Genomic DNA, 26276 nt, shown 5'->3' on the forward strand with positions numbered 1-26276 from the left:
ATTGAGCGGGGGTGTATGACTGGGGCTCGGGGGGGGGGGGCTGGAGGGTGATGGGGCCTCTGGGGGAGGGTGGCAGCTGCGCCCCAGGGTGCAAGAGAGCGGGGGGGGGGGGTGAGGCTTGGGGCGGGGGCCCCGGCCCGCTGCGGCACCCCGCCCCCTGGGCCCGGAAGCGCTGCCCGGTTGCCATAGCGCTGGGGAAAATGGCGGCGGCGGCGGAGTTGGAGCCCAGCGGCTCCATCCGGCGCCACCTGGCCCGGCTCGGCGCGCTGCGGCCCCTGGCCGGCCCGGCTCCGGAGGGCGAGAGCGGCCGCCGCACCGAGCTCCACTTGCTCTTCGACCAGCTCATCTCCGAGAACTGCGGCCCGGGGGCGCCGGGGCCGCCTGGGGCGCCGAGCCCGCAGGTACCGGGGGAGGCGTTGGGGCCTAGCTCCTGGTGCAGGCGGGGTGCGGGGATCCGGGAGGGGCCTGGGCTGGGAGCTGCGGGGGGCAGAGCGGGGCTGGGGCCGGGACATGAGGCGGGGAGTAAAGGCAGCGGGGCGGGGTGGGAACCGCGAAGTCCCTATTTCCTAATACTCTGGTGCCTCAGCAGCAGCCAAGCCAGGCTATAGCCGGCGGTGCCCCCCCCCCGGTTTGCTCCTCGTGTGGACGTGCCACCTGCCCTCCCAGACTGATCCGGATTTAAGCCGTCACACGGAGGGGGCTGAGTGTCGCCCCAGCTGAGTGTAAGGGTCCGGTGCCGACCTGTTCTCAGCCCCTCCCTGCACTGGCGGCTTTCAGAAGGGCCCTGCCTTTGTCTGCCCTCGAAAGTTGTACCGCTTTCCTACTGTCCTGGGGTAGCTGGTGGTACAGCCCCTAGTGTGGACGCGGTTCTGCCAGGAGAGTTGGGCCTTTCTACCGGTGTAGATATGTCCAAACTAGAGCGTTTACTGGTATAACACTTTCAGTTTTAAAAAAAACAAATCATCCCCTCACCAGCACAGTTATATTGGTACAGCAAGTGTAAACCTGGTCATTCTGGTGATCCACTGTTGAACCAGTTTCCCTGCTGGCACAGGCTGGTGCGGCCCCATATGCTTACTGGAACACCACTCGGGAAATTGTAACATTAACTTTAAGTCTGCTCGCATGGCTCAGGTGCCCCCATCCCACTTCCTGGTGTTACAACCATTCTAATTCTGCCACCTTCCCCCCCATCTACCCTCTTCATATGGCTGCTAGACCTACTTGCTTATCTATAGGTCACAACTCACTAGAGCTGGCCAAAGTTTGGAATTTCCTGTTCATGGGAGATTTTATCGTTTTGAAATTTGGTTTTAGACCAAACCCAATTTGTTCAAAATTTCCCCAGAACCAGAAATTCCAAAATATGCTGTTTCTGAAAAGAAGTATCTTCCCTAGATTCTGTGAAATTGATGTGATTCATGCCAGCTTCACAGCCTGCTCTCAGCCCCCCCAGCTTGAGTAGGGTCTGGGACAGCTTGGCCATGCTGACTGCCCCAGGGTTGGAGACCAAACTCCTGGGTAAATTGACTCCCTGGGCTGTCCAACTCCCATAGCCTGGGGAGCCAGCTGCCCTGAGAGTCGGGCATCCCGGGGAGCCCAGCTCACTAGCAGGAATCCTGGAAGTCCTGAGAGCCCCAGGTTGAGTTGGGGCTCTCAAGCTTCCTACTACAGCATCAGGAGCCTAGAACCTGAGGGTCTGTCTACACAGCAGCTGGGAGGGCATTTCCAAGAGGAGGTAGACAGGCATGCGCTAGTTCTTGCAAGCTAGTGCTGAAAAAATAGCAGTGTGGCCATAGTAGCACAAGTGCGTACCAAGGGGGTCAGGTGGGAATATACTCAGGCATCTAACCCAAGCCATCACAGCCATGCTGCTGTTTTTAGCATGCTAGCTCAAGCAGAGCTAGCTTGTGTCTGTCTGTCCACCCTGTAGCACCCTTCCAGCTGTCGCATAGACGTACCCTGGGAGTCATGCCTTGGTCTGGGGCTTTCAGGATTGCTATCCTCCCAGCTCTGACAGTAGGGAGCCTGGAAGTCCTGCTGAGTTGTTGTAATAGTCATGTGCAGTGGGGTAGGGTCAACGGTAGCTGACATCTCTGGTTTATATGCTGTGGGTAGGAGAAGATGATGAACATAAATAAGATGGTTGTTAACACTTTAACTGAGAATTTCCTGTCTCTGCAGCATTTAAATTCTCAATTACTGCACAACATCTTAGTAATTGTTTTGTAGGGGGAGGATACGTTAACTATGCAAAAACGAATATATTTTATTGGGGTACACTATATGTAGCATGCTACTTTGACATTAAAGCAGTAACAATTTTTAATTACCCATTATTCTTCCTGTTTGTTTTTCACAGCAATTGCTTTTCCTTTTTCGGGCAGTGCTTGGTATAACCTTCTTTTCTCATCCTAATGTTTTAGACATAGTTCCTTTTTTCTTTCCTCTATTCCTTGGTTGCTTACCATCTCTTTTTTTTCTTTGGTCTTTATTGCATGTTATGCCTTGGTGTTTACATTTGTTTCTTGCTGTGCTGCTCTCTTAAGTGGTATTTTGCATATTTAGTGGCAGATCCTGCAATCGGATCTGTGCGGGCGGATGCCTGCGTCATATGGACAGTCAGTAGGACAGCCTACTCACTAGGCATGCCATTGACTTCAGTGGTGCTCCACATGGATCCATGTGTTGTCCCCAAGCAAATCCATTTACACAATTGAGACTTCAGCTGGTCGGTTGGTCTCTTCTCTCGAGCCACAATTTTGTATCATCTCAATGATAAATAATTAAGACTTCTGGCTCTTTTTTCTTTAACAATTTTTTTCCCCCCAGGATGTTTGTGCTCTGCTTGTTCAAGCCTGTCAACTGGTTCATCTCAATCAGGAACATCTTGTCAACAAAGTGTGTCAGCTCATTCATCATTTACTTAACAGATTCCAGGTATGGAAAATCTGATGGTTCTGTCCCTCCCCTTCCAAGCATGTGGATGTGGGCCAAAAGGGCTCTAGCCTCCATGAGGCAGAAATAGTATAGAGGCCCTAATATGAATGTGCTTGGATTTTCACCTTCCTATTCATCCTGGGCTGCCATTCTTCTGATCTACAGTCCTAGCTCGGTTAGGCATGGCTAAAGGGTTGCTGATACAAAAACTACATGTGCTGACCTTCTCACAGGAGACTGAAAACCTCATGTGTCATGCCTTCAGTCTTAGAGAAAACAAGAGTCCCACGGACGTTTCCTAAATCTAGGCTGTTTCTGCGGAAGCATGAATTTCTAACAGCCAAATAAATTGTGTTACTATCCATCTAGAGGAATGTTACCCTGACTTAACGATATGCAATATAATAAGGATACATTTTGGAAGCTCTTTTTAAATCCTGTATCTTTATATGATGACAGGTGGTAGTCGATGAACAGAATTTGGATTTTCTTCTATCCTATTCCATCTCTGCTCTCAAGCAGTGCAGCTCTTGGACACACGCTGAAATTCTGCAAACCTTAGCAGCTCTTGTTTACAACAATGGACCTAATTGTCAGAAGGTAGGTTGAAATCTGTGTTGTACTTATTGCTAAGAGACAATGATCTCCAAAGCTTCAGATCCCTGCACTCCCATCCTCTTCCGCTACTTCAAAAGAAAATAAAAATGTATCCTATTCCCAGACACACACACTCTTAATATTAATTCTATCTTGACATAGTATCAGTAATTAAAGGTTAAAACACATTACAGGGATGTTGTAATATTTCTGTAATCAAGCATTACAAATCCATGAAATTCAAGGTTACACTTGAGAGAAATCCAAACATATGAAGGTAAAAAATGCAGAGTTAAAGCACCAGACAGCTTTAACTGTGCCCTGTTAAATATAAATATAGGCTGTGCAATAACTATAAGTTTGTTTTGCTGTTTGTTGCTCCAGAAGATTAAACCGTGTTTATACACACACCAGATATTTTTCCACTTGTAACATCACTATAGGGCAGAGTAACCCCAAAGCAGCCAGAGCACCCCAGCCAGTTAATCTGTTTGTACAGCTGCTTTGCATTACCAGATCAGCACAAAGCAGCCACAGCACACTGGTGAATCTGGGCCTTAATTTGCAATTGAGTTATTGGGGTAGAGGTTTGTGTTGGTGAGACGGTGCTGTTTGAAGCAGGGGTGTATGAAGGCTGACTGGCCCATGATGTCCCCATCTCAGCCAGATGGAGAGGTGACCCCAAACAGAATTGCCTTTCTTGTATTGATCTGAAGCTGTATGCTTCTCTGCAGCATTGGCACCGGCTCTTTGTGAGAGCCCATTTCCTGCTGCAAGGGCAGATTCCAGCACAGGGGTGGTCTTTGGATTATGCACCAATCTGCAGGGTGTTCAGCACGCTCCGTTGGGGTGCCCTGTGCCCAGCGGGAACCTGAGATTCACGCAGCAGCAGGATCAAACCCTCATCAGAGTATGATGGAACTGAAATAGCAGTGCCATGAGAGCCTGGCACTGATGCCAAAGATGACATGAATCCATGGGCTCTTTAAAGAGCAGTGACAGCTGGGCCAAGTGACCTACAATTGAGAATTCCTGACAGTCTCCCTGACATCACTGACTCATTACAACCAATAGAATTTTTGCTTGCAAATTAGCTGTAGAAGAAAGTTATTAATGGGTTGAGTTACCTGTGATGTCATAATGACCTTTTAAGAGGTCCTGAGCCGTTGACTTGAACCTGTCTGTAGCCTGTATAACCGTCGCAATTAGATACAACAGTCGTTAATAACTTAGGTTAATTACAACTTAGTTTCTTCAAATATAGGGTATGTACAGGATTTCAGTTAACTTTAACTATTTGGAAAATGGGAAGTGTCTATGTTGCACCATTGTTAATATCATTTGGGAGAGAGAAAAGACTGACAGACACTAAATTTCTTAAAGGACACATTTTAAAATTAATTTAAATTTATAAACTAGTTAATGTTTTGTTTTTTTTTTTTTAAATGCTCAGAAAATTCATTCTATACTCAAAGTACAACTGCTGTAAGTTTGGGAAGGATGTGCTATATCTTACATACAAAACAAGGAGGTTGAATCCCGGCTTAAGTACCAAATGTAACGCAGTCTTAACTATAGAATCATGACCAATGCCTTCATAATAATGAATGACAACTTTGCAAATTAACATAATTTCTAATCAGGATAGATAAATCTTAGTTCTGTTTGAATATCAGTCAAACCTATTCTGTAGTTGGTATATCTATAAGATTTAAGGAGTAGCTTGATTTATATCACAGTGACTATAGATCTAGTTTTCTGAAGTAAAAAGGGAATTTGCCAATTGATTTACATTCACCAGACCTGACTGTGTATCTCGTTGGCCCATCATGACTGTTGTTGGTTTATTGTAGTATCTCCCGGATTTGCTGGGGAAGACCGGACTCTTGGTACAGTTCAGTGATCCAGCTCAGCCTGACATGGAACTCAGGAGGGCAGCGGTACACAGTATGGCAAATCTATGTCTCAGGTAGTGAATCACGTCTTTTCAAGTGATTTCTATGCGTACTTTAAAAGATGAGCATCTGAAAATGCTGACAGCTAACCTATTCAATCCCCTATGTAAATTGAATAGTCCCATTGATTACAGTTTGATGCAAGCCAAAAGGAGAAGTTTTTTTTCTTGTCGTCTATGACAAACTTAGACAGAATAATCAATCTGTATACGCCAGCAGGAATTTGGACCTGCTCTAAAGAGTTTTGCAATTAAGAAGGAAGGTTTGATGTCCCACTAAATGGGACCCTTAAAAAGGAAGAGTCTTCAGAGGTCCTGGATCAGGTCAGAATACCTACTTAGACATGAGCAAAGTGCAGCATCTGGCAGTTTTGAATGTGATTTTTCTAATTGGATTCTACTGTCATGAAAATCACTTGCAGTATTTGAGTCTTATTGTGAACATTATCAAACTTGCACACTGGTGACTTGAGGTAATTAAACATATGGACACCAGCTGCTTAGGGATCCAACACAAAGAAAGTTGTTTAATGAGTCTAGAGCCACTGCAGTAATAGTCATGTGATGATAAGCTGATATCTAGGTAGCACAGATAAAGGGGGGTAGTGATTGCCTTCTTTATATTCATTTAGTAAAGAAAGATGGGTGGTTTTTAAATTTAAAAAAAAAAAAAAAGGTAAACATTTCACTGTATTAAAGCTGTCTATATTTTTGTGAAAACAAAGGAAAGTGTAAAAGCCTTTCAAGGTCATATTAAGGGCTAAATTCTATCCCAAGATATATGCATGCAGCTTCATTAATTCAGTGGGACCTGTGCACGAGTGTCTCTGGACATACCAGCAGAATACTGACACTGCTCCTGTTGGTGTCATTCTGCAGCATGGAAAACCAAACAGAGGAATCCACTTTAATCAGAAGGAGAGGGCAGAAGTTAGAGTAAATTTAAGATGTACTGAGATTTTACTAACCAGTGTCTGCAGTGTTTCCAGATGGTATTTACAGTGCTTGAGTTTCATCCCTTTGTACGTGCAAAAGTGAAGTCCTTTCACCCCACACCATGTCTGTTATACTGGGGAAGGAGAGATGTGAGCTTGTGTAACTTTATCAGTTAGAACAATTGTATAGCTTTCTATTGAGAGCCATAGATTGACTAGCTGCATGTGCTTTCATTTTAGTGTGCCTGGACAGCCATACTTAGATGAGTCTTACAGAAGTCTGTGTTTTCAAACTTTCCTAAGTGTGTTACAGTCTTCAAAAACCTCTGAAGTAGATGACATCACCTTTTGTATGGTATGTATGAGTCTAATCTGCTGAAATACACTAATTATAAAATTGTACTTCAAGCCTTTCAGTGGATCACCAGGACAACTTTTTACATTTGATTTGAAATAAGTAAATCTGTTATAATCAAAGGTTTCCTGTTTGGCAAAGGCTGCACACTTCTTGTGATTTGGAATATTGTCGGCTGACATTTCGCTAATATCCCTAAACTCATTTTACTTGGGTAACATATAAATAGTTCCAAGTATCTCCGTGCTGCTAAGCAGTCATGTTGTTTTGCACTATATAAGGTATGAAGTTCATAACTTGAAAGATGCTAAATTTGGCTAATATTAAGTTATTTTCAGTTGTTACAGAATGCTCTGAAAGGTATCCAGTCACTCTTAAACGGGGGGAAGATGAAGCTAATGCAGACTGATCAACTTGGGTCCCTTCTTGCTGTATTAAAGGTGAATGGTTTCTTGGTTTAAATCCACTTTTAGAGAGACAGACTGTATAGTGTGTGCTCCTGTTTCACTTTAAGTGAGAAAAGATAGGAGTGAAGACAGAAAAAAGAATAAGGTGGAGAGTTTACAAATGTGGAAAGAGAATAAGATTGAAAAATCAAATGAAAGACATGGAGAAAGGGAAAACATTCTCTCAAGTATGAAAAAGCCTTTAGTTTCTCTCACTTGCACTTTCTCTCACAAAGAAATTGGTGGCGATGCCTTGAGGATTAAGAGGCTAGTCTCCCATTAGCTTTAGTGCTGAACCTTTGCTAAAATCTTTCTAGAAATAGTTGAATTTGGTCCCCAAAATATGTGCGATTAGAGAAATCAAAATAACTTTACAGGTATTTTGTTGTGCTATTTGTGTCTCCTCATGCTGACTTATCTGCCATTGGCATCTTGGGTGTGAGCTTAGGGAGAGAAGAAAGTTATAAGATAAACTGAAAACAATTTGTGAGCACCTGAATAGACAATTCTTTGCATATCCAACTGGAACAGAACGCTGGTGTTTTTCTTACTGTTTTAGAAATGCATGTTTTATGGTCTTCCTGGACTGAACGTGGAAATGCCTGCAATCTTGTACCCAGCTCCACTTCCTCAATATGACAGAAGATCACCTGTCAAACAGGACCAGTCAGAATTGAACACCATTAAGCAAACTGGGGTAAACTTAAATTATACCACATGTTGATTTTTGTGTGTGTTTATTTGTTTTGACTTTACATTTCCTGTTATGGTGTTAATGGCTGGGAGTTTCTTCACATTCTCAGCAGGTGGTGTATTTTACATTGCTTGCCTTAATGGTATTGATTGTAAATCTCTGCATTGAATAACAAATTGCTCTGTAAACTCAGGTGACTAAAACAGAGGGTTTTGCAGAGATTGATTTGATTGAGTGTAGCTGTGTGCATCAGTTATTCATTTGTAGTCACGAATTTGCGGCCTGCAGGTGTGGGGCTGATGGTTGCAGACTAGCTGTATCTTCTGTCACAAGTTACATTATTTCTCTTCTAACATACAGTCACTTTTACTTTCTCCGAGGGAAGCCGAGCTCATCTAAAAAATGAGCCCTCTCCCTTGTTTGTGTATCTTCATTTCTCTCTCCCTTTGCTGTTTGTTATTTAACCCTGTCAAGTATTTTGGGTTACAGATTACATGGAAGACATTAGACAAAAGAAAGCTGTAGGGTCATTTTTTGGCTCGTAATCTTCTTTTAAAGTTAACAAGTATCTCCTATTAATCCAAAAGAGATACAGGAACGCTTACATAAAACACTAGAAATGATATCCTACTGTTAAGTATCTCAATGTAAAAACACTTTTTTTTACAGAAAAATCAAGGGGAATTGTGGGAACTCTTGTAGTTACACTGATACTGGGGCTTAGCATTTATGTATACCTAGAGATTTGCATGTGAAATGTCCAAGCAAACCAGCCTTATAACATATATTAATATCTTAATGTCACATAGATACGAAGTTTATTTTTTCTTATTAATAAATGGAGTATGCAAGCTGAAATAGCTTAATATCTGATTGTGTCAATGCAAGTATAATTCGTTTATTTAACACTATTGCATAGTAATAACTAAGTATCTGTGACTTAAGCTTTTCTTTGGTTGGCTAAAGTCAATCTCTGTGTCTAAAATAAGCCATCGAGTTGCTTATAAAATTGCAACTCCATGTTGGTGGACTTAATTACTGAACACGCCACTGAGTTTATTCATTTATGCTATTTTGGAGATTGTAAAATCTCTCTTTTTCTCAGAATTGACCTTATTGTCATTAAAAGAGATTTGCAGAATAATCTTTTCTGTTTGCAAAATTCTTATTTTATTCTCAGCATTTTGTATTCTATTTTTTCCTCTTAAAATAGAACCGAAGAAAAAAGTCCAAGGGGAAACATAAGAGAGGACAATTGGGAGAAGCAGCGAAAGAAGAATTAGAAGGTGATGTAGGAGATGGATCAATCCATGGAGTGGACATATTTCAGTTACATCCAGGCAATGCACATAACAGTCCTTGTCTAAATCCCCGGAATCGTACATTAGATTCTGCCTGTATGCCTGCTGGAAAGGATCACTTATCATCATGCTATCCCAGCTGGAAAAGGATCAGCAGCAGTGAGTCGGAGTATTCTGATGCTGAAGGTGGAATACAAAGCAAAATGAGGTTATTGTTGTTCATGTAAATATAAAGCATGGAAGCAAATAATACTGTGGTTTATAACAATCATGCTTGTGTGGCATATTAAATGATGCTTTTTGTCCTTTTTGTAGATCTGGCACCGGTTTTGCACATGTGCAGCATTTTACTCACCCTTCTGCATACACAATCCCAGCACTGAGTCCTTAAATGAAATTCTTAGAGAAATCATTTAATTTGATTTATATATTTTTATTGACTAAGAAAATTGAGAGGTGGTAATTAGTATTAGTTTGAAAGTAAACTGAGGCTTTCTTTTCTCTTTTTGGCCTTAGCTGTTCTACTTGAATTTCTTATAGCTAGTCAGTATCATGAATAAATGAGGTCAAATCAATGATTTTTTCAGAGCTGCTATTAATTCATCTTTTTGTTTCATTAAAGATCTTATCAAGCCAAAGTTCGTCAAGGGGCTTTAGCCTGTTTCCTTTCCACTATCAAATCAATAGAAAAAAAAGTTCTTTATGGTTACTGGTCAGCATTTGTTCCTGATACACCTGGAATAGGCAGCCCACAATCTGTGTCCTTGATGACTATTGCATTGAAGGATCCTTCTCCAAAGGTAAGGGAATTTGCTGTCCTGAAAACCTTGTTTTTCAGGTACTAGTCTGAAGATTTGCCTTCCCTGATCCTAAGTATAATAGAGCAGTCTTGCTGCGGCTTTGTGGCCTTTCACTCTACCACAGGACTAAGAGAGGGTGCATCGTTAGGGTAACACAGGATCTGTTGTGCATCTAAAATTATGAGACCAGGTTATTGGAGTTTAACTTATTTTTCTTGGAGAAGAGACTTTGAGGTTACCAAGGAGTTTCCAAAAGGGGTTGGTCAGATTGGAAAAGATAAAAGAAAACTTTTCATACTATGTTAAGAATTTGTCTACACGGGGAATTTAGTGCACAGTAAACTAAGATGCGAATTTAAAGCACGCTAGATACTCTGCACTAATTCCCCATGTGGACACTCCTATTGTGCACTAAGAGTGACCTCTGGAGGTTTAGTTTAGTACACTTCCAAGGTGTATTAAGCTAATGTGCACAAAGGCACTCTTATTGTTTGTGTGGAGTAGCTAGTGCTCACCAGCTACTGTGCGTTTTTCTCTATGTAGACAAGCCCTAAAAGTTTAAAAAAGTGGGGCTGGTCCCTTCAAATTGAGAAATGGTGGTGTTTCACACACACGCACGATACATATATGGACTACTGTACCAGGGAAGGCAACTGAAACAAAATGTGACTGAATTTGAAATATTTCATTTTGTTTCTAGAGGAGGAGGCTATTGGGGTGAGCGGTGAAAAAAGCTGGAAATTGCAGATTAAAACAACAACACACCCCCCCCCCCCCCCCGAGGACAAGTATATTGAGCTGGATGGCCTCTTCCCCGTAGCATTTACAACCTACTGGTTGATGCATAGTAGAGATCTGCAAGTTCCAGAATCATGCATTTTAGGATGCCCTTATTCCATCTATGGAGGTCTCCATGGTGATGCTGAATGGTAAAGGGGAGAACATTTATAAGCTTTTAATAGGCGGATCCAAGGAAACCTGGTGGGGACAAGGTGTTGAATCCTAATTACCCCGATAAAATTTCTTAACCAATGAAAAGAAACAGACGCGGTGAATAATAAGTGAGTTGCAAAGCCATGCCTGTGAATATTTGCTATTGACCTGCAGTCATAACATTTGTGCAGTTAACAGAGTACATACTCTGCATACTAATGTGTTTTTTGGAAGAGGCCCAGGACATTCTGTCTTAAGTGTGTTGCAAAATGCTGTCATGCTTCAGAAGAGCTGGGTTCCATGATGTTAGCATATTCTGCAGCCCAAGCCCAAATAGTACTTTTTTTCCACAGCTAGGAGAAAGGTGCTGTGTAACAGGCATTCACAAAATTGGAAGAAGCATGAAAAAGAGAGGTTTGAAATTTTCCTACTTTGATTGAAACAGAATTGAAATATTGTCTCATTTCAGACTCGTGCCTGTGCTCTTCAAGTTCTTTCAGCCATCTTGGAAGGTTCTAAGCAGTTTCTTTCTGTTGCTGAAGATGCACAAGACCATAAAAGAGCTTTCACTCCTTTCTCTGTAACTATTGCTTCCAGCATCAGAGAGTTGCATCGCTGTCTGCTGCTAGCCCTAGTGGCAGAATCCTCTTCACAAACCCTTACACAAATCATCAAGGTACTTACACTTACTTTGGAAATGCTTACAGTTTGTAAGTGTCTCAGATTCAGCCTAAAAGCAATTTTCTAATGACCTTGAAAGCAGACCTCCTACTTTACAGACATGACTGAGACAGAGAGATTATGCAGAAATCCCTGGAGCTGTCTGGGTCACAACAGCAGTTTTTTAATTTCTTCCAAGACTTGACAAATAGGGTCTGCCTGGAAATTCCCACTGTAACACACTTTTTGTTTCCATAGTTCTCTTATGGCTTCTGTGCTGGGCAGATGTATGAAATAGTGCTATAGAACTCACTATCTAAAAATAATTATAAATAAAGTTTTGTTTTTCTTTTTCTAAAGGTAACTTTTATTCGAGTTTTTAATCTAAAATGTTCCTTACATATCTTGATTTTTATGATAGGTCATATTTTATTACAGTAATTGTTCTAGAAGCAAAGTTTTGGGGCCAGATTTTCAAACACTAACCAACTGTCTTCAGTTATTTGCAAATGCAATCAATGTAGCTATCTAAATTACCTAAATCATGGGTACAAAACCTGAGAGGCCAGGCTGAAAAAATGGCTCTATTACCTCGCATGCAGTTATCTCTTTTATGTGTTTTAGTGCCTTGCAAATTTGGTATCGAATGCACCATACAGCCGTTTAAAACCTGGTCTATTGACAAGAGTTTGGAACCAGATAAAGACATACATTCGTCATAAAGGTTTGTATTGCACTGAGCTGGATTCTTTTCTCTCTGCATTATGTTGTATCTTAATTCAGCACGAATTCTTGTTAATTGCTAGCATTTTTTTAGAAAAATTTTCCATGATTGTTAACTGTATAAATAGCTCCCCTGCTTAATGGTGTTCACCTTTTCTTTTATTTTCCCATATTCTCTAACAGATGTTAATGTTCGGGTTTCTAGTCTCACGTTGTTAGGAGCTGTCGTATCTGCTCAAGCGTCTTTACCAGAAGTGCAGTTACTTCTGCAACAACCCAGTTCTTCAGGACTAAGTAACAGTGGTACCACAACCCCTCATCGCTTCAATTCATCTGAATGGCGGAGAAGAGCACCACCCTGCCAAGGGGAGCACACAGATAATTGGGAGAGGTCATCTTCAGAACCCTGCTGGCTCATACGTCTTTGTATTGCCACTGTTGTTCTGCCCAGAGAGGATTCCTATTCTGATAGTGATACTAGCTGCACACCCGGTCCTGTCTATGAACCATCTCCTGTTCGACTGGAATCTTTACAGGTAGGAATGGACAACTACTAGAAGAGCCAACTAAATGTATGAAAGTAAGAGTAAATGTCAAATCTCGCTAGTAGCAGCCGGTTCTTCTGCCCTTTTGATTTAGTAACTTTGTTTGATGATGGGGCGTGTATGCATCTGGTAAGGATTGGGAGTGTTCCCTATGTAAACTCTCTTTCCTATGTTGAATATAAATTAAATCTTGTCTAGAGAGATCTGCTATCAGTGAAATACTAACAATAGATGACTTTGGCATGCATGAAGGACTGCACAGGAAGGTTGAGATTCATAAACTCAGCTCTGTTTTACTTTATGCAACAATGTAGAAAAATAAAATGTTGTCGCTTGCACCTCCAGGGAGTTAAGAAGAGCCTCATTTCCTTGCCAGAGTAATGGATGCTTCTCACAGCTGGCTTCATTAACTACGACAGCCAAACTACGGGAGATTCAGGGCTTGTCACTTTTGCAGACTCTCTTTTGCTTAGGTAGTTAGCTACAGGAGAACTCATTTAAACTTGGTAAATTAATTCACTGTGAGTTCCTTCTTGAGAATGTTTTCGACATGTGATATTGAACAAGACAGTAGAATCTACAGGGTCCAAATATCTTTTGTGTTCACTAGTTTGGGTTGTACTAACTATCTCTCATGTCTGAGATTAGTGTATGGCTACTACAGAGACTAAAATATTCTTTTTTCATTTTGGTAAATTCCATTCACTCTCTATTTTTTTTTCTATTCATTATCTGCAGGTCTTGGCCCTTCTTGTAAAGGGCTATTTCTCTGTGTCTCAGAGCTATTTGTTAGAGCTTGGAGAGGTGGCTTGCAAATGCATGGAGGAAACAGATCCGTCCATTCAGCTCCATGGTGCCAAAGTAAGAGCTTGGAGAAATGCAAATATCTTTTTACCAAGTGTTGCTCTGTACATAGGCTCTAAAAGTATTTGTAGTTAAGCTTTATGGGAATTATAATCCAAGACAGTTGTATGGAGGGAGAGCTCCGAATGTGCTTCTGTGTGTGTCTTTCATACAGTACACTACAAACAAGACCTATCCCTTCCCCATACTGTAGCTAATTGTGCAATACTATATTCTAGTACATCAAGAAATACAAGTTTTGGGCCCAAACTTTCATTTTTTTCACGCTCATCATTCCATTGAATTCAGTCAAAGCTCTGGGTGTGGAAGGATTCCAGAACTGGACCCTTATTTATTACTCTAGCGACAGTTGATGCAGGAGATTTGTGAGTTTTCATTTGTTCTGGATACCATAAGACATTTCTATCCATCTTGGCACAGAAATTTGCTATGCTGCCCTACTTGGAGACTTGATTTTGGAAGCGCTTTTCCACTAACTCTGAGCTAGAAGTCAAAGAGAATAATATAAAATAATGTTAAATTACAGATTTAATTCATTGTGTAAATGGCTAAGGTCTGTGCTAAATATTTCCATAGTCAAATAATACTTGAGTTTGCTTTGATAAGGAGCCAGTTCATTTTCTTTTTCTTGGCAGCTTCTGGAGGAACTGGGCACAGGCATAGTACAACAGTATAAACCAGATTCAACCATTGCTGTCAATCAGAGAGTACCTGTCAACTTGGTAAGTACATGGGCTTTATAGATGGGATTCCACTTAATTAAGCCTCCTGTCTTGAAATCTGCTGCAAAATTATTGGCCCTGAATGTGGCTATATCAATCTGATGTAAAATGGAGGCAGCGGGGGAGTACAGAGTGTCTTTAGATGCTGGTATGTTATACACTGGGGTCAGCAAACTATGAGAGTGTAAAGATCTACAAACAAGTATGCTCTTTATGGTCCCAAAATGTAAGGGTTTTATTGTGTTGGGCTGTTTTCTGCTATTCAAATAAACTGACAGGAACTGCTGTGGTTGATACTCATTATTTTAACACTATGTGTGTGTGCGAGTGAGTGAGTGTCAGTTATCTTAAGATAGGTAAAGCAACCTTTGTCAAAGCTGAATAAACCTCCTGGTAAATATAAAGCTAATTTAAGAACATGACAGTGAGTTAGGATGGCCCTCTCTTGTCTGACTCCTTCAGACAGAAATTCTATACTTAAAGGGGCTCTATCAAGTTTGGTTAGGCCTAAAATTAGACCTACTAGCATTGTTTAGATTTGTGGACAAGTGCTTTTTATGAGACACGAGTATTCAGGGTTCACTTTTCCTTTGCTCCTACTATCTGCTGTAACCTTGAGATCAGGAATAATATTAAGGAGTTCAGCTACCATGTATGATACGGATGCTGTATAAAAACCTTTACAGATATACGTTACAGCCTCAGTGACATTTAAGAGTAAAGTGCTTGAAGAGCCTATTTCAGTATTCTGTCTGCTCCAAGAAGTGAGTAGGTGGCTGATACACTAGTGTGCATGAGCACAGGGCAATCCATTGCTTGGGGCTGTTTCTTTGACACATTCACTGAAGCTGAGAAATTGGGATTCTGTCTATAATGCAGGTCTGTTAAATATTATTTCTGTGAACTGAAAGCTATTTTAAAAATTATTTTAGAGTATGTTAATAAATAAAACAGAAATGAAACAAGCAGATAGAGCCAAAACATTATTTGTACAACTTTGGGATGGAGTATGATAATTATTTAAAGATTTCCAACAGTGATAATAGTCAATTTCATGCTCGTTTACGCCCCCTGATGTGATACTAGGTGTGTTAATCTTAGAAAAAACAATCTACTTCAGAGATCAGAGATGTTGGCAATATTGTCAAGCTCATCTGACATCAGCATCAATTGTTTAATAGTTTCAATTGGTAAACGTAGTTTCTCCATTACAGGTTGTAACTTTTTGGACCATGATGTTAAATGGCCCTTTACCAGGTGCCCTTCAAAATGCCCAGCATCCTACCCTTCAGACAAGTGCCTGTGATGCTCTTTCTTCTATCTTACCAGAAGCTTTCAGCAGTCTGCGGGTAAAATACGATGTCTTTTGATGATGTCTTTTTAAGTACTAGAGTCTTCTGGTTTTATCCCTCTAACTATATTAGTATTGCACCTGTGTTAAATTCACATGAAGATCGTCATTGTTTTTTTTACATCCAATCTTCATACTTCTTTTCATATTACAAATTCCCGAGTGAACCATGGCTGATTAAGATTGGAAAAGGCATGTTTGGGAATATTCAAAAAGTTTGATGGTAGAGGTATTTTATGAGAGGGCTACTCAAGCGAGCAATAGACTGCTTCGAGGCCTTGAATGTTAATGGCATAGTTGAATAGCTTGGTTGTGTTGCATGGCAAACAAAGGCCTTTAGAATCTCATTCTGTGGGTGAGATGTGGCAGATATTGCTGTTTTGCTGATAAAGTTCAGCAAAGCATGCAGACAGCTGAACTGAAGGCAATGGACTGATGTTGTTCACACACTTGGTTTTTTCCCCTCTATTTGGCTGGATAGCAAAATGTTGCTGAAACTGTAACGTGTGCTCTCTCAGTTGCAACTGAATCTGATGGCATTACTCTCATTTTACACAATGAAATATGCTTTTATACTTTAAAGCCTTGGCAGCATGTAGCTACTGTATTGTGCAGCTCTGTTCATGTCACTGTGCCCTTTTTGACTCAGAGAACTCTGCCAGATCTTATTTACAGAGGAACTGCTAATGCAGCAATATCCCTGGAATTCTGTTGGTCCAGTTTCTCCAAGCACAGTGTGTACTTCATCTCTCTACTTTGATCCCGCTTCCCTTTCAGACTTTGGGGGTCAGTCATTGCCCACTTTGACCTATTGCTGTGATGCAGCACAGTTGACTTTGCTGCAGGCTTGTATGCTCACAAACGGTACACTGTGAACTTTAATGTGCTTTGTGATCCCTCTTTACTCTAATGCTTTCACCCTGAAGAGTGACACTCTCTCATGGCGTCTTGGCTCTCCTACCATTACAATAATTCCTGTTCTAGCCAGGTGGGTAATGAACCTGTTGTCTGCCCCAATCCTTTTTGTTGCTCCTTTTTCCCCACCACACATCCCCTAGCTCACTGGTTCCCAACCTGTGGCCCGTGGCTCCCCTCCTGCTGGCTGCAGAAGGGAGTCGCTGCCTAAGGACCCAGGCAGAGCATGTTGCTGTGGGGCTAAAAGACCAGTGCAGGCTTCATGTTGCAGCTAAGAGGATGGGAGATCAACGCTCCCCTTTCTCTGGCTGTAGCAGGGAGCATGGCAAAGCGCTTCGCCTAGGTCCATAGGCGCTGGAGTCCCTGCTGGAGCCAGAGGGGGGAGAGCACTGATTTCCCATCCCCTTGGCTGCAGAAGGGAGCTACTGCCTAGGGACCCAGGTGGAGTGCATGGGGCTACAGGACGCATGCAGTTTCCCTACTGCAGCCAGGGGGAGGGGAGATCAGCAAGGAGGCAGCCTCCTCGATGAACTCCTTCCATCTGGCTGCGGGGAGCGGGCGGCTGGTGGAGACTGGTGGCCCTTCAGGGTTGTAAAAATGATATTTGTGGCCCTCGAGCCAGAAAGGTTGGGAACCACTGTTAGCTGGTTGCCATTGTATCACAAAGATACAGCTTGGCAAAACCAGCAATGTCCCGTCTACCAGCCTTGAGGTAATTTTATGTTAAAAGTTGGGAGTGCTCCTGTTTCCTGAGTGGCATCCATCTACCACTCAGCTCTTCCACGTATTTGCTGTGGAATACGGGATGTTCGTACTGCTTCTGCAGACTCCTGATGTTCATGTTTTAAAAACACACGTCAGTTCTTTTGCTTTTGCTTTTTCTTCCTGAAGAAGAGGCTTTGCAGGACAATATTGTCACCGCTCTTCTCTTTTAAGGACCGCTTCTCTCCTTTACCATTGCTAATTGCAGGATGATCAGCAGATACTATGCATCACTCTACTGCTTGGGCTGAATCACAGTGAGAATCCGCTGGTGAAAGCAGCTGCTGCGCGAGCACTTGGAGTCTACATCCTCTTCTCTTGTCTTAGGCAGGTGAGCAATTTGTATCTTACTTGGAGCTTTTAACAATGCATTTGTTGAGCCAGAAGTTTATCCTCAGCAAGCTGTGAAGATGAGTTTCCTTTGTGGTAAGTGGGTCTTCCTCTTTGGCCAATGCTGAGATATTAGCTTGAAATATTCTGAAGGTTTGCAGGTGCTTCTTCCAACTCTGTGCTCTCCCTCCTTCCCTCCTGCACCCCCCGGTTCTATGGGCACTATAGGCACAGTTTTGCTGTGTGAGATGTGGCAGGAGGGAGAGTGTCTGTATGTTGAGTGTCAGGTAAAAGGGCCAATTAGGTATGAGGAATCTCTAAAAAGCCCTGGGTCTAGCTGGGAGAGGATTGATTGCCTCCGTGCAGGATCTGCAGGGCTGAGGACTCCCGCAGAAGCCCTGTCTTAGGGGCATTTTGAGGGTGGGGTTGGAGCAGGAGCATGTCAGAAGTAGGGTCACAGCACATAGTGCTGCAGCGTTTCCAGGCAGTATTGCAGCCCCTAAGCAGCTGGGGACAGATTGCCGTAATTTAGACAGGCCTAGAACTGTCTATGCTATGCTATGGAGCAGCCCAGAATGGGGAGGGTACCAAGTTAATTGAAAGCCATGATAACCCCGCTCAGGGCTGTGAATTCTGTGCTGTGTCTTTAAGAGGTGCAACACAACATCTCACCCCGAGTCTGTCCCCTGGTACTGGAAAGCCATGTTTGATAGAGACCCCCTTAGCACAGCACTTGGGGGGAGGGAGTGTGGCTGACTGGTGGATTTGCAATGTTGCAGTTGGAGCAGCTTGGCGTGGAGGCAGGCATAGGCATCAAGATGGCTATAGCCTTGAAGCTTCGCTTGTAGCCAGAGAAAAGCCCTGGGGGAGGAGAGGGTTTGGAGGAAACGTTTTTCAACCCTAACCCCATGAGAGTTCATTTTACACAATCAATTTCCTTGGGTTGTACTTATCTTCCAGGATTTAGTCCCAAATCAACTGGAGTATGGTTTAGTTTATATTGTAAGGTGCCTTTCACATAATGTTGTATACAGGCCAACTTTAATTTTATTAACATTTTGGAGACACTCAATAAGTGGTTTTTCAAATAGGGCAAGAAATAATACAATCGTATTATAATAGGCTGAGAGTGGGCATGAAAGTATTTTGAATAAAAAAGAGTTTAGTATAATTGAGTTTTGTAAACATGGGATTTATTTGCAGACCATTTTAATAAATCCAGATTTGGAAATACAGTTGCTAGAAGTGGAAAAGGTGAACTATAGGAATTTTTTACTTTACATAAGGTCTCATGAAAGTAAAATCAATTCACAAAAAATGCAGTTTTGGCTTTCAGAACCATGTTAAGCCATCTGGTTGCAAGAGAGGATTCCATTATTTTTGCAACATGGTTGCGAAGTCTTAAATGAGTGAATATTATGACAAACTTGTACAGTAGCTGAAGATGAAATTTTAGTCTAAAATATTTTGAAAGAAAAGCCTTCATCATAGGCGAGGAAATGGAAACGAAATATAACATGACACAAAAGAGAAGATTAGAGAGACAGCTCAACAGGGAGTCTGGAGAAGCAATTACTTTTTCGACAGTGGTTAGATGAGCATGAGATTGTCAGTCCAGGTAATTATGTTTAAATCAAAATAACTAAAATACCAATGAAATTAAAATATGCAATGAAATCATGTAGCAGCAGTCTCACCCAAGAAATGAGCAAATTTGGACACCTTGTAGAGTTAGATCGTTAACTAGAGATCAAACAAAACTGTCCTGGAAACATTAGAGAGACCTTAGCGTTGTTACTTGATACAGAAGGATGCTTTAATAGACCTGGTCTTCGTGCGGATTTCACTGTGGCTATCAAGACAATGAGGTGTACAGAGCTAAGGAAATCATCCAGTTTTTTAAAAAGAACTTTCATGCATTTTTAAAAAACTACAAAACTTTTCATTCTCTAGGATGTGATGTTTGTTGCCGACACAGCAAATGCTATCCTGAATTCCCTCCATGACAAGTCTCCGAACGTCCGTGCCAAAGCAGCCTGGTCCTTGGGCAACCTTACAGACACGCTGATTGTCAACATGTAGGTAGCAACATTTTGGCTAATAAAACTATCTAGGTGGCTTTTGATCTTTATTATTAGTGCCCCAGTAATCTAGGAATTGCCATATCTGTGCAGACCAGTGGCCCAAATAGATCAATAGCCTGTGTTTGACAGCGTTCAGTACCAAAAATGTCTACAAAAACCCTTGTAGTGTACAATTATGGATTAATGTGCCCATGCAGGAAACTTCTTTCTAGCCACTCTTAATTAGAGGTTGTCTTATGTCTCAAAGCTTGAAGGTTTGTACCTACCTTTTGTAACTTATGGATGTTTTCATTATTCAGATCTGATCCACTTTTGAATTCCATTGAACTCCTAGTTTCATAGCAATTAGTTCCATAGGTTATGTACTGCATAAGAAAGAGATTTCCTTTTAGCCTTTTTATATTTGTTACCTTTTGATTTAATTGAATATTCCTTTATTCTTGTATTACATGAAAGGGTAAATAGGATCATTAATATATTTATTAATCGACCTCAGAATGATGAACCAATCTGCTATTAACTTTTTGCCATGTTGAAAATTTACTGTTAATTCCTACGCTGCTTTCTGTTTCTCAGATAGCAGTTTATTACCCTCTGCATTTCATTAATCTTATTGCACCACCAGCAGGCTTTCCTGATGATGATTTACATTTTAAATTAGGTGTAATATCATATGCTTTTATTAAGCTCAGTGTGTTTGTCTTATAGCTTAGCATTTTAGTTAAAATCAAGAGTATTTTCAACTAAATTATTTATATATCTTATATAGAGAGACGTATCTTATCTTTCCAGGATTGATTCTGATCTGGTCTTTTCCATTTCTAACTACTCTGATCCTGGATGTCTGTGATTTATTTTGCTAGGGAAATGATGGGGCAGAGTTTCCAAGAGGAATTCTCAGATCTTCTGCTATTGAAAATGTTACGGTCAGCAACTGAAGCATCTAAGGACAAAGACAAGGTATGCTGGAGTGGGGCAGGGAAAGGAATAAATCCAAGCATAAAACCAAAAGCAAATTTAAAATCATTCATTGCTTGCTTTTGGCTTTTTAGTACAATGTGTTTCATTTGAGTAATCCATAAGAATGGCATAAACCGGGGAAGTTGACAGTAGTATTTACATACAAACAACTCCTATGTGCTGTACTGCAAAATACGTTGAGACTCCATCAACTGGCATTACCATAATCCACATTCACCATTAGCATTATTTTATTCTACACTAATCTGGAAATGTGGACTGCTGGCATCAAGGTGTTCACACTGAGTGAAGTGTCGCTTTTTGTTATCAGTTGGACACAGCTGAAGTTGAGGGCATTTTGTAAACCCTGTCTTATTTCCCAGGGCCTTTTGGAAGAGGCAGTCTGAGGGGCTGTCTTTTTGGCAGGATATGGGATTTTTTTTTTTAACTGACATTAATTTATTTCAGAGCTATATGCATGTAATTACTTTTGTATGTGCATGTAGAGGCCTTGACAGATGCATGTGTATAAATTGAAAATACAAATTTTGCTTTGTGTTTCAGGTAAAGAGCAATGCAGTCCGGGCCCTAGGAAATCTGCTTCATTTCCTTCAACCACATCACATAGTAAACCCCAGATTTAGTGAAACCATTAAGGAATCCATTCAGGCCCTTATTTCTACAGTCCAGAGTGAGGCCACTATGAAAGTACGGTGGAATGCATGTTATGCACTAGGAAACGTATTTAAAAACTCTGCCTTGCCACTTGGTAAGTAAAGTCTTCGTTTTAAAAAATTTTTCACTGACCTCTTTGCCTAGGAATGCACAACAAACTGTGCAAAGAAAGTCTTAGGGTTGTTTTTACTAAGAATTGATCTAACATATGCATGTGTTTGGAATAAAAAAAAGAAAAACCTCCAAGAGCTGAATGTTTCGCTCACATCCAAGGGCAGCATCTGGCCCCAAATGTACATTTGAAATTAAACAGACCTTGTTCCTGCCAGCATTTATGTACATGCTTAACTTTACTACCTTGATTTCAGTAGGACTGCTCATGGTACTAAAGTTAAGTGTTTGCATGTTTGAAGGATCAGGGCCATAGCGGGTGATAGATATGAGGGTTAGTGACTAAGGATAATGTAAAAATATTGAACTCGCTAATAAATTTAATCCTTCAGTGAAACCAAAATAAAATAAAGGAAGGCCTCTACCTTGTAATAAATAGCATCTGCTCAGTCACTGTGCTTCTGAAAAGCATTGTTCTAATTACTTGGAAGAATAGTTATGTAAGCTACAGAGTGGAGTCTAAATATAGCATCACTGGAGTATATTTTTTTCAAATATAGAGGAAAAGGCTAGAATGTTGTTTTTTAAAAATTTCAATAAATCAATAAGCAGTTGATGATTTTCTATTTATGGCAAAAATCCTGAGTCTTCAAATGAAGACAAGTTTGAGCACTGTAATATAAATCTTTCTGAACAGCTGCCTTTGTAACATTGAGTTTGTATTTTTTGTTAACTGCAAACCTGCGTGCTTCCTAGGAGAAGCTCCTTGGACCGTGCAAGCATATAATGCTCTTACATCAGTGGTGAAGTCATGCAAGAATTTCAAAGTCCGAATCAAATCTGCCATGGCCCTCTCCATCCCTACCAAAAGGGAGCGCTACGGAACCGCTGAACAGTTTTTCCAAATCTGGAGTGCATTGGTTATAGCTCTGCAGAAGAGTGAAGACACTGAGGACTTTCTGGAGTTCAAATACAGTGCCAGCCTAAGAACGCAGATCTGCCAGGCTCTGATTCATTTATTAATCTTGGCAAACAATACAGACCTGCCATTCATTAGGAAAACTATAGCAGAAAATGGGGATGTGATCAGATCCTATGTCTTGCAATATATGAAATCAGGGGTTGAAGAAGATGAAGCAGGAATACACGCAAGCGCCCATGAAAGAGAGAAAATGTTGAAAAGAGCTATTGAGCATATCTGTGGTATTGAGGAACTGTCAGAAGGCAAAGCTAAAGTAGTAGTAGCTGCTTATCTGGAAGATATCTTGACAAACCACGTCAACTCCACTGAATTATCGGAGGCTTAGGAAGAGAAATCCATTTCTTTAATGACTAGTAAATTATGCCTTCTGATTATATGCAGAGGGGAGCACTCTGCTTTCATGTATTCAAGATGTCCAGGAGAGACGTTTCCTATTGGCAACATTAAAACATTTTATTTCAAACTTATTTGAATCAGTTGAAACTCTTGAGAAAAGTTCCACAAGGCTGAGAAAAAAACATTTAATCTCATTTATTTTCCTTCTGTTTAGTTCATTGTAAATTGTCTCCCTTTGTTTTGGCTGGTAACTGATCTGATACAGTGTTATCACTTTGAAAACAAATGTCTTTTTATTCTTTGTATATTTTATAAGAACAGAGCCTTTTTATGAGCTTGTTTCCAAAGCCTTTTATCACTGTTGGCTGCTATCTTCACAAACTTGTCCACAAAGGACAGTGGCAGAATTGGTATTGTCTGCCTTGACTTTTCTGAAAATCTGCTTGATCCTAAATATGAAGAGTTGGTATACTTTTCTAAGCAGGACATATTTTCTTGCATTTATTGCACTCGTACAATCAACCCAACTATCAGTTGGAGGAGTAATTGAATAACAGGTTGATGCAAATCAGTTCACACACTCTTCATATCTACTGTGGCCCCTCTCCTGCACAGGTGAGCTGTTTCACCCCTTCAGGGCCATTGACTTCCCCAGTCCCCAAAAGTAAACTCTGACCTGAGTTTTGAACTCCAAGTCCCAAATCTGATCGTGCAGTACATCAGCCAAGAAGCTGCCCTACCTGCCTAAGAGCTGCAGCTGGTTTCTTGAGGGTGCCATGTTTGTAGAATATGGACTGAGATTTGGCGTAAGGAATTTGGGAGCCTACACCATGCTTGGCCACTGTATGATTCTGTCTTCCAGCTTTTGTTGCCATTCTCAGATTTAACGGGACATGTCACCTCTTGAGAATAAATTATTTTACTTTTATTATGGAGTATGTTGACAGGTACTAATATTACATAGCGGGCTCCCAACTTGCAGTTGATAGCATGCAGCAGGAGTGCTGCTCTGATGATTTCGCCATTACCCATTTAGCCACCTGTGTTTTAGAGAGGCACAGCTGGGGCTGAGGAGGGGGTACCCAGGGTGGTGAGGCTCCTTGCCACCATCTCCCCTGAATGTGAAGAATTCTTGGGTGTGGATCATCTCTCTGAAACCACCAGCCTCTGGCGACACAAGCACTGCCTTGCAGGTCACACTCCCCGTGCAGGTTAGCGACAGGCACGCATTAACCTCCCTGGGTGTCCCTTTGGGGGGGTTCAGCCCATGTTCAACTGAACACTCAAGAATGTCCTAGATCCACTGTTCCCAAAGGAATAGTACACACCAGCTTGTAAGAACATCCCTAAATACACCCCAGGTATATAGAGTGAAAACAAGAAGAAGTTTATTTTCAAAGAACAGAGATTCAAGTGCTACTAAGAATATTGGAAGTTAATGGCTCCACGTAAAACAAAATCATAACATGCTTTCTAGAGCTGAAACTTAACTAACAAGGCACTCCTCTGCCTCTACAAGACTGCTTACCCCAAGTCTCTTTCCCCAGTGTTCTCAACCAGTTTGGCTTAGATCCCTTCTCTGCACCCTAAATATACCAGAATAGAGCTTTGATGTTCACCTGCAAATAGGGTTCCCCCTCTGTTTACCTCTTTTTGTTAATTTCCTTCTGAAGTCTCTGCCAGCTCTTGATTAGCATTTGACGTATTATGCGAATAGACTCCTATTGTATGATATACAATACACAATGGTCCACCATAGAGATAAGTGTCTTCCAGTCCCTGGCTGGAGAAGTTTGTCTGAAGTCACGATACTTTTGAGTGACCTGCTTTTTAACTACAGACTAGAGAACGTAATTTTTAAGTATATATACACACAACACATTTCCTGTACATACATCTCACAATGAATTCAAACTGGAACAGGTGCAGAGAAGGGCTACTAGGATGATCCGAGGAAGGGAAAAACCTACCTTATGAGAGGAGACTCAAAGAGCTTGGCTTGTTTAGCCTAACCAAAGGAAGGCTGAGGTGAGATATGATTGCGCTCTTTAAATACATCAGAGGGATAAATATCAGGGAGGGAGAGGAATTATTGAAGTTAAGTGCCAATGTGGACACAAGAACAAATGGATATAAATTGATCACCAGCAAGTCTAGGCTTGAAATTAGATGAAGGTTTCTAACCATCAGAAGAGTGAAGTTCTGGAATAGCCTTCCAAGCGGAGTAGTGGGGGCAAAAAACTTAACTTGTTTCAAGAGTGAGCTGGATAAGTTTATGGAGGGGATGGTAGGATGGGACTGCCTACAATGGCATGTAGCTGAGCTGCGACTGCTAGCAGCAAATATCTCCAACGGCTGGTGATGGACACTAGATGGGGAGGCAATCATGATGGTCCTTTCAAGTCTAAAAGTCTATGATGACCAGTGTGATGCAGGCTTTCATCAGAGACCTTACATGGCCCCTTTTGGTGAACCCATGAGATTCCTGTACCCCTGCGTACCACTGTGTCCTCTGCCAGGTGGCAGCAAGAGGGCCTTGCGTCACTGTGTTTGCTGCAGATCCATTAGGTTAGTGACTGGACTATGGTTAACCGATCCACAGCCTACTAGTGAGACAAGGCCTGGGAAGAGCTAAATCTTTATTTAAATAGCAAATGCTTTCCTTTTCTTCTTGTCTTCTTGGTTTTTCTTTCATCCCTGAGACAATATTAGTGAAGGTGAATAACTCAGAAGGGCCCCTTGTGATCATCTAGTCTGACCCCCTGTATTACACAAGCCATAGAACTTTCCCAAAATAATTCTTCCCTTTCCCACCTCAGAATACCAAATACCTAAATTTTTGCAGGTCCCAAACAGCTTGGGGGCTATGCATTAACCTATGCATATGTTATGGTATCAGTGGGTAAGTAGGCATGTTAGGTATTTCAAGAGCAAAGACCCGTATCCTACCATTAGCTCCATGTGGACACCGGAGTCTATGTCACGATTGCAGGATTGGACCCAAGTTAACACAAAGAACAGACCTGCCCAATCTTAATTCTGTTATAGAAGCTCATTCAGATACAACTTTTGTACATTTATTTATACCGTCCATTCTCTTTATAGCTGGAAAAGCATTTTTTTCCTCATAGAATCTATGTCTGCAATTTTCAAAGCTGCCTAAAGCAATTTGAATGCCCTGGTCCTGTTAAAAAATTAATGGAACTGGGTGTCCAGATCCTCCAGGCAGCTTTGAGTCTCTTTTTATTTAAACTTCCCACCAATAGCTGAATTTTCTCCTTCTGACTTCTGCAGCAGAAAC

At 41.4% G+C, this 26276-nt stretch overlaps 1 protein-coding gene across 1 annotated transcript; it reads left to right on the forward strand.

The window, feature by feature from the left end:
* The first annotated feature begins 155 nt into the window (after positions 1-155).
* On the forward strand, positions 156-23903 carry HEATR6 (HEAT repeat containing 6). Its single transcript, XM_067538079.1, has 20 exons — positions 156-401; positions 2833-2940; positions 3400-3540; positions 5391-5506; positions 6667-6781; positions 7120-7221; positions 7787-7924; positions 9135-9430; positions 9845-10022; positions 11425-11631; positions 12240-12339; positions 12522-12874; positions 13622-13744; positions 14383-14469; positions 15684-15818; positions 17706-17828; positions 19781-19905; positions 20775-20871; positions 21436-21640; positions 22414-23903. Exons 1-20 carry the CDS (start codon positions 201-203, stop codon positions 22962-22964), a joined length of 3501 nt encoding a protein of 1166 aa, XP_067394180.1. The 5' UTR covers positions 156-200; the 3' UTR covers positions 22965-23903.
* Positions 23904-26276: the final 2373 nt, after the last annotated feature.

Source organism: Emydura macquarii, unplaced genomic scaffold (assembly GCF_026122565.2).
Source record: "Emydura macquarii macquarii isolate MOO-44397 ecotype Brisbane River unplaced genomic scaffold, CSIRO-AGI_Emac_v2 contig_450, whole genome shotgun sequence".
In the NCBI taxonomy this organism is placed as follows: Eukaryota; Metazoa; Chordata; order Testudines; family Chelidae; genus Emydura; species Emydura macquarii.

Bases quoted from the DNA above. Each gene is read 5' to 3' on its own strand.
- HEATR6 (XM_067538079.1), top strand. From the start codon at position 201: ATGGCGGCGGCGGCGGAGTTGGAGCCCAGCGGCTCCATCCGGCGCCAC. The intron at 7,222-7,786 runs GTGAATGGTTTC...TTACTGTTTTAG, and splicing joins CCCTTCTTGCTGTATTAAAG to AAATGCATGTTTTATGGTCT. The intron at 9,431-9,844 runs GTTATTGTTGTT...GTTTCATTAAAG, and splicing joins GGAATACAAAGCAAAATGAG to ATCTTATCAAGCCAAAGTTC.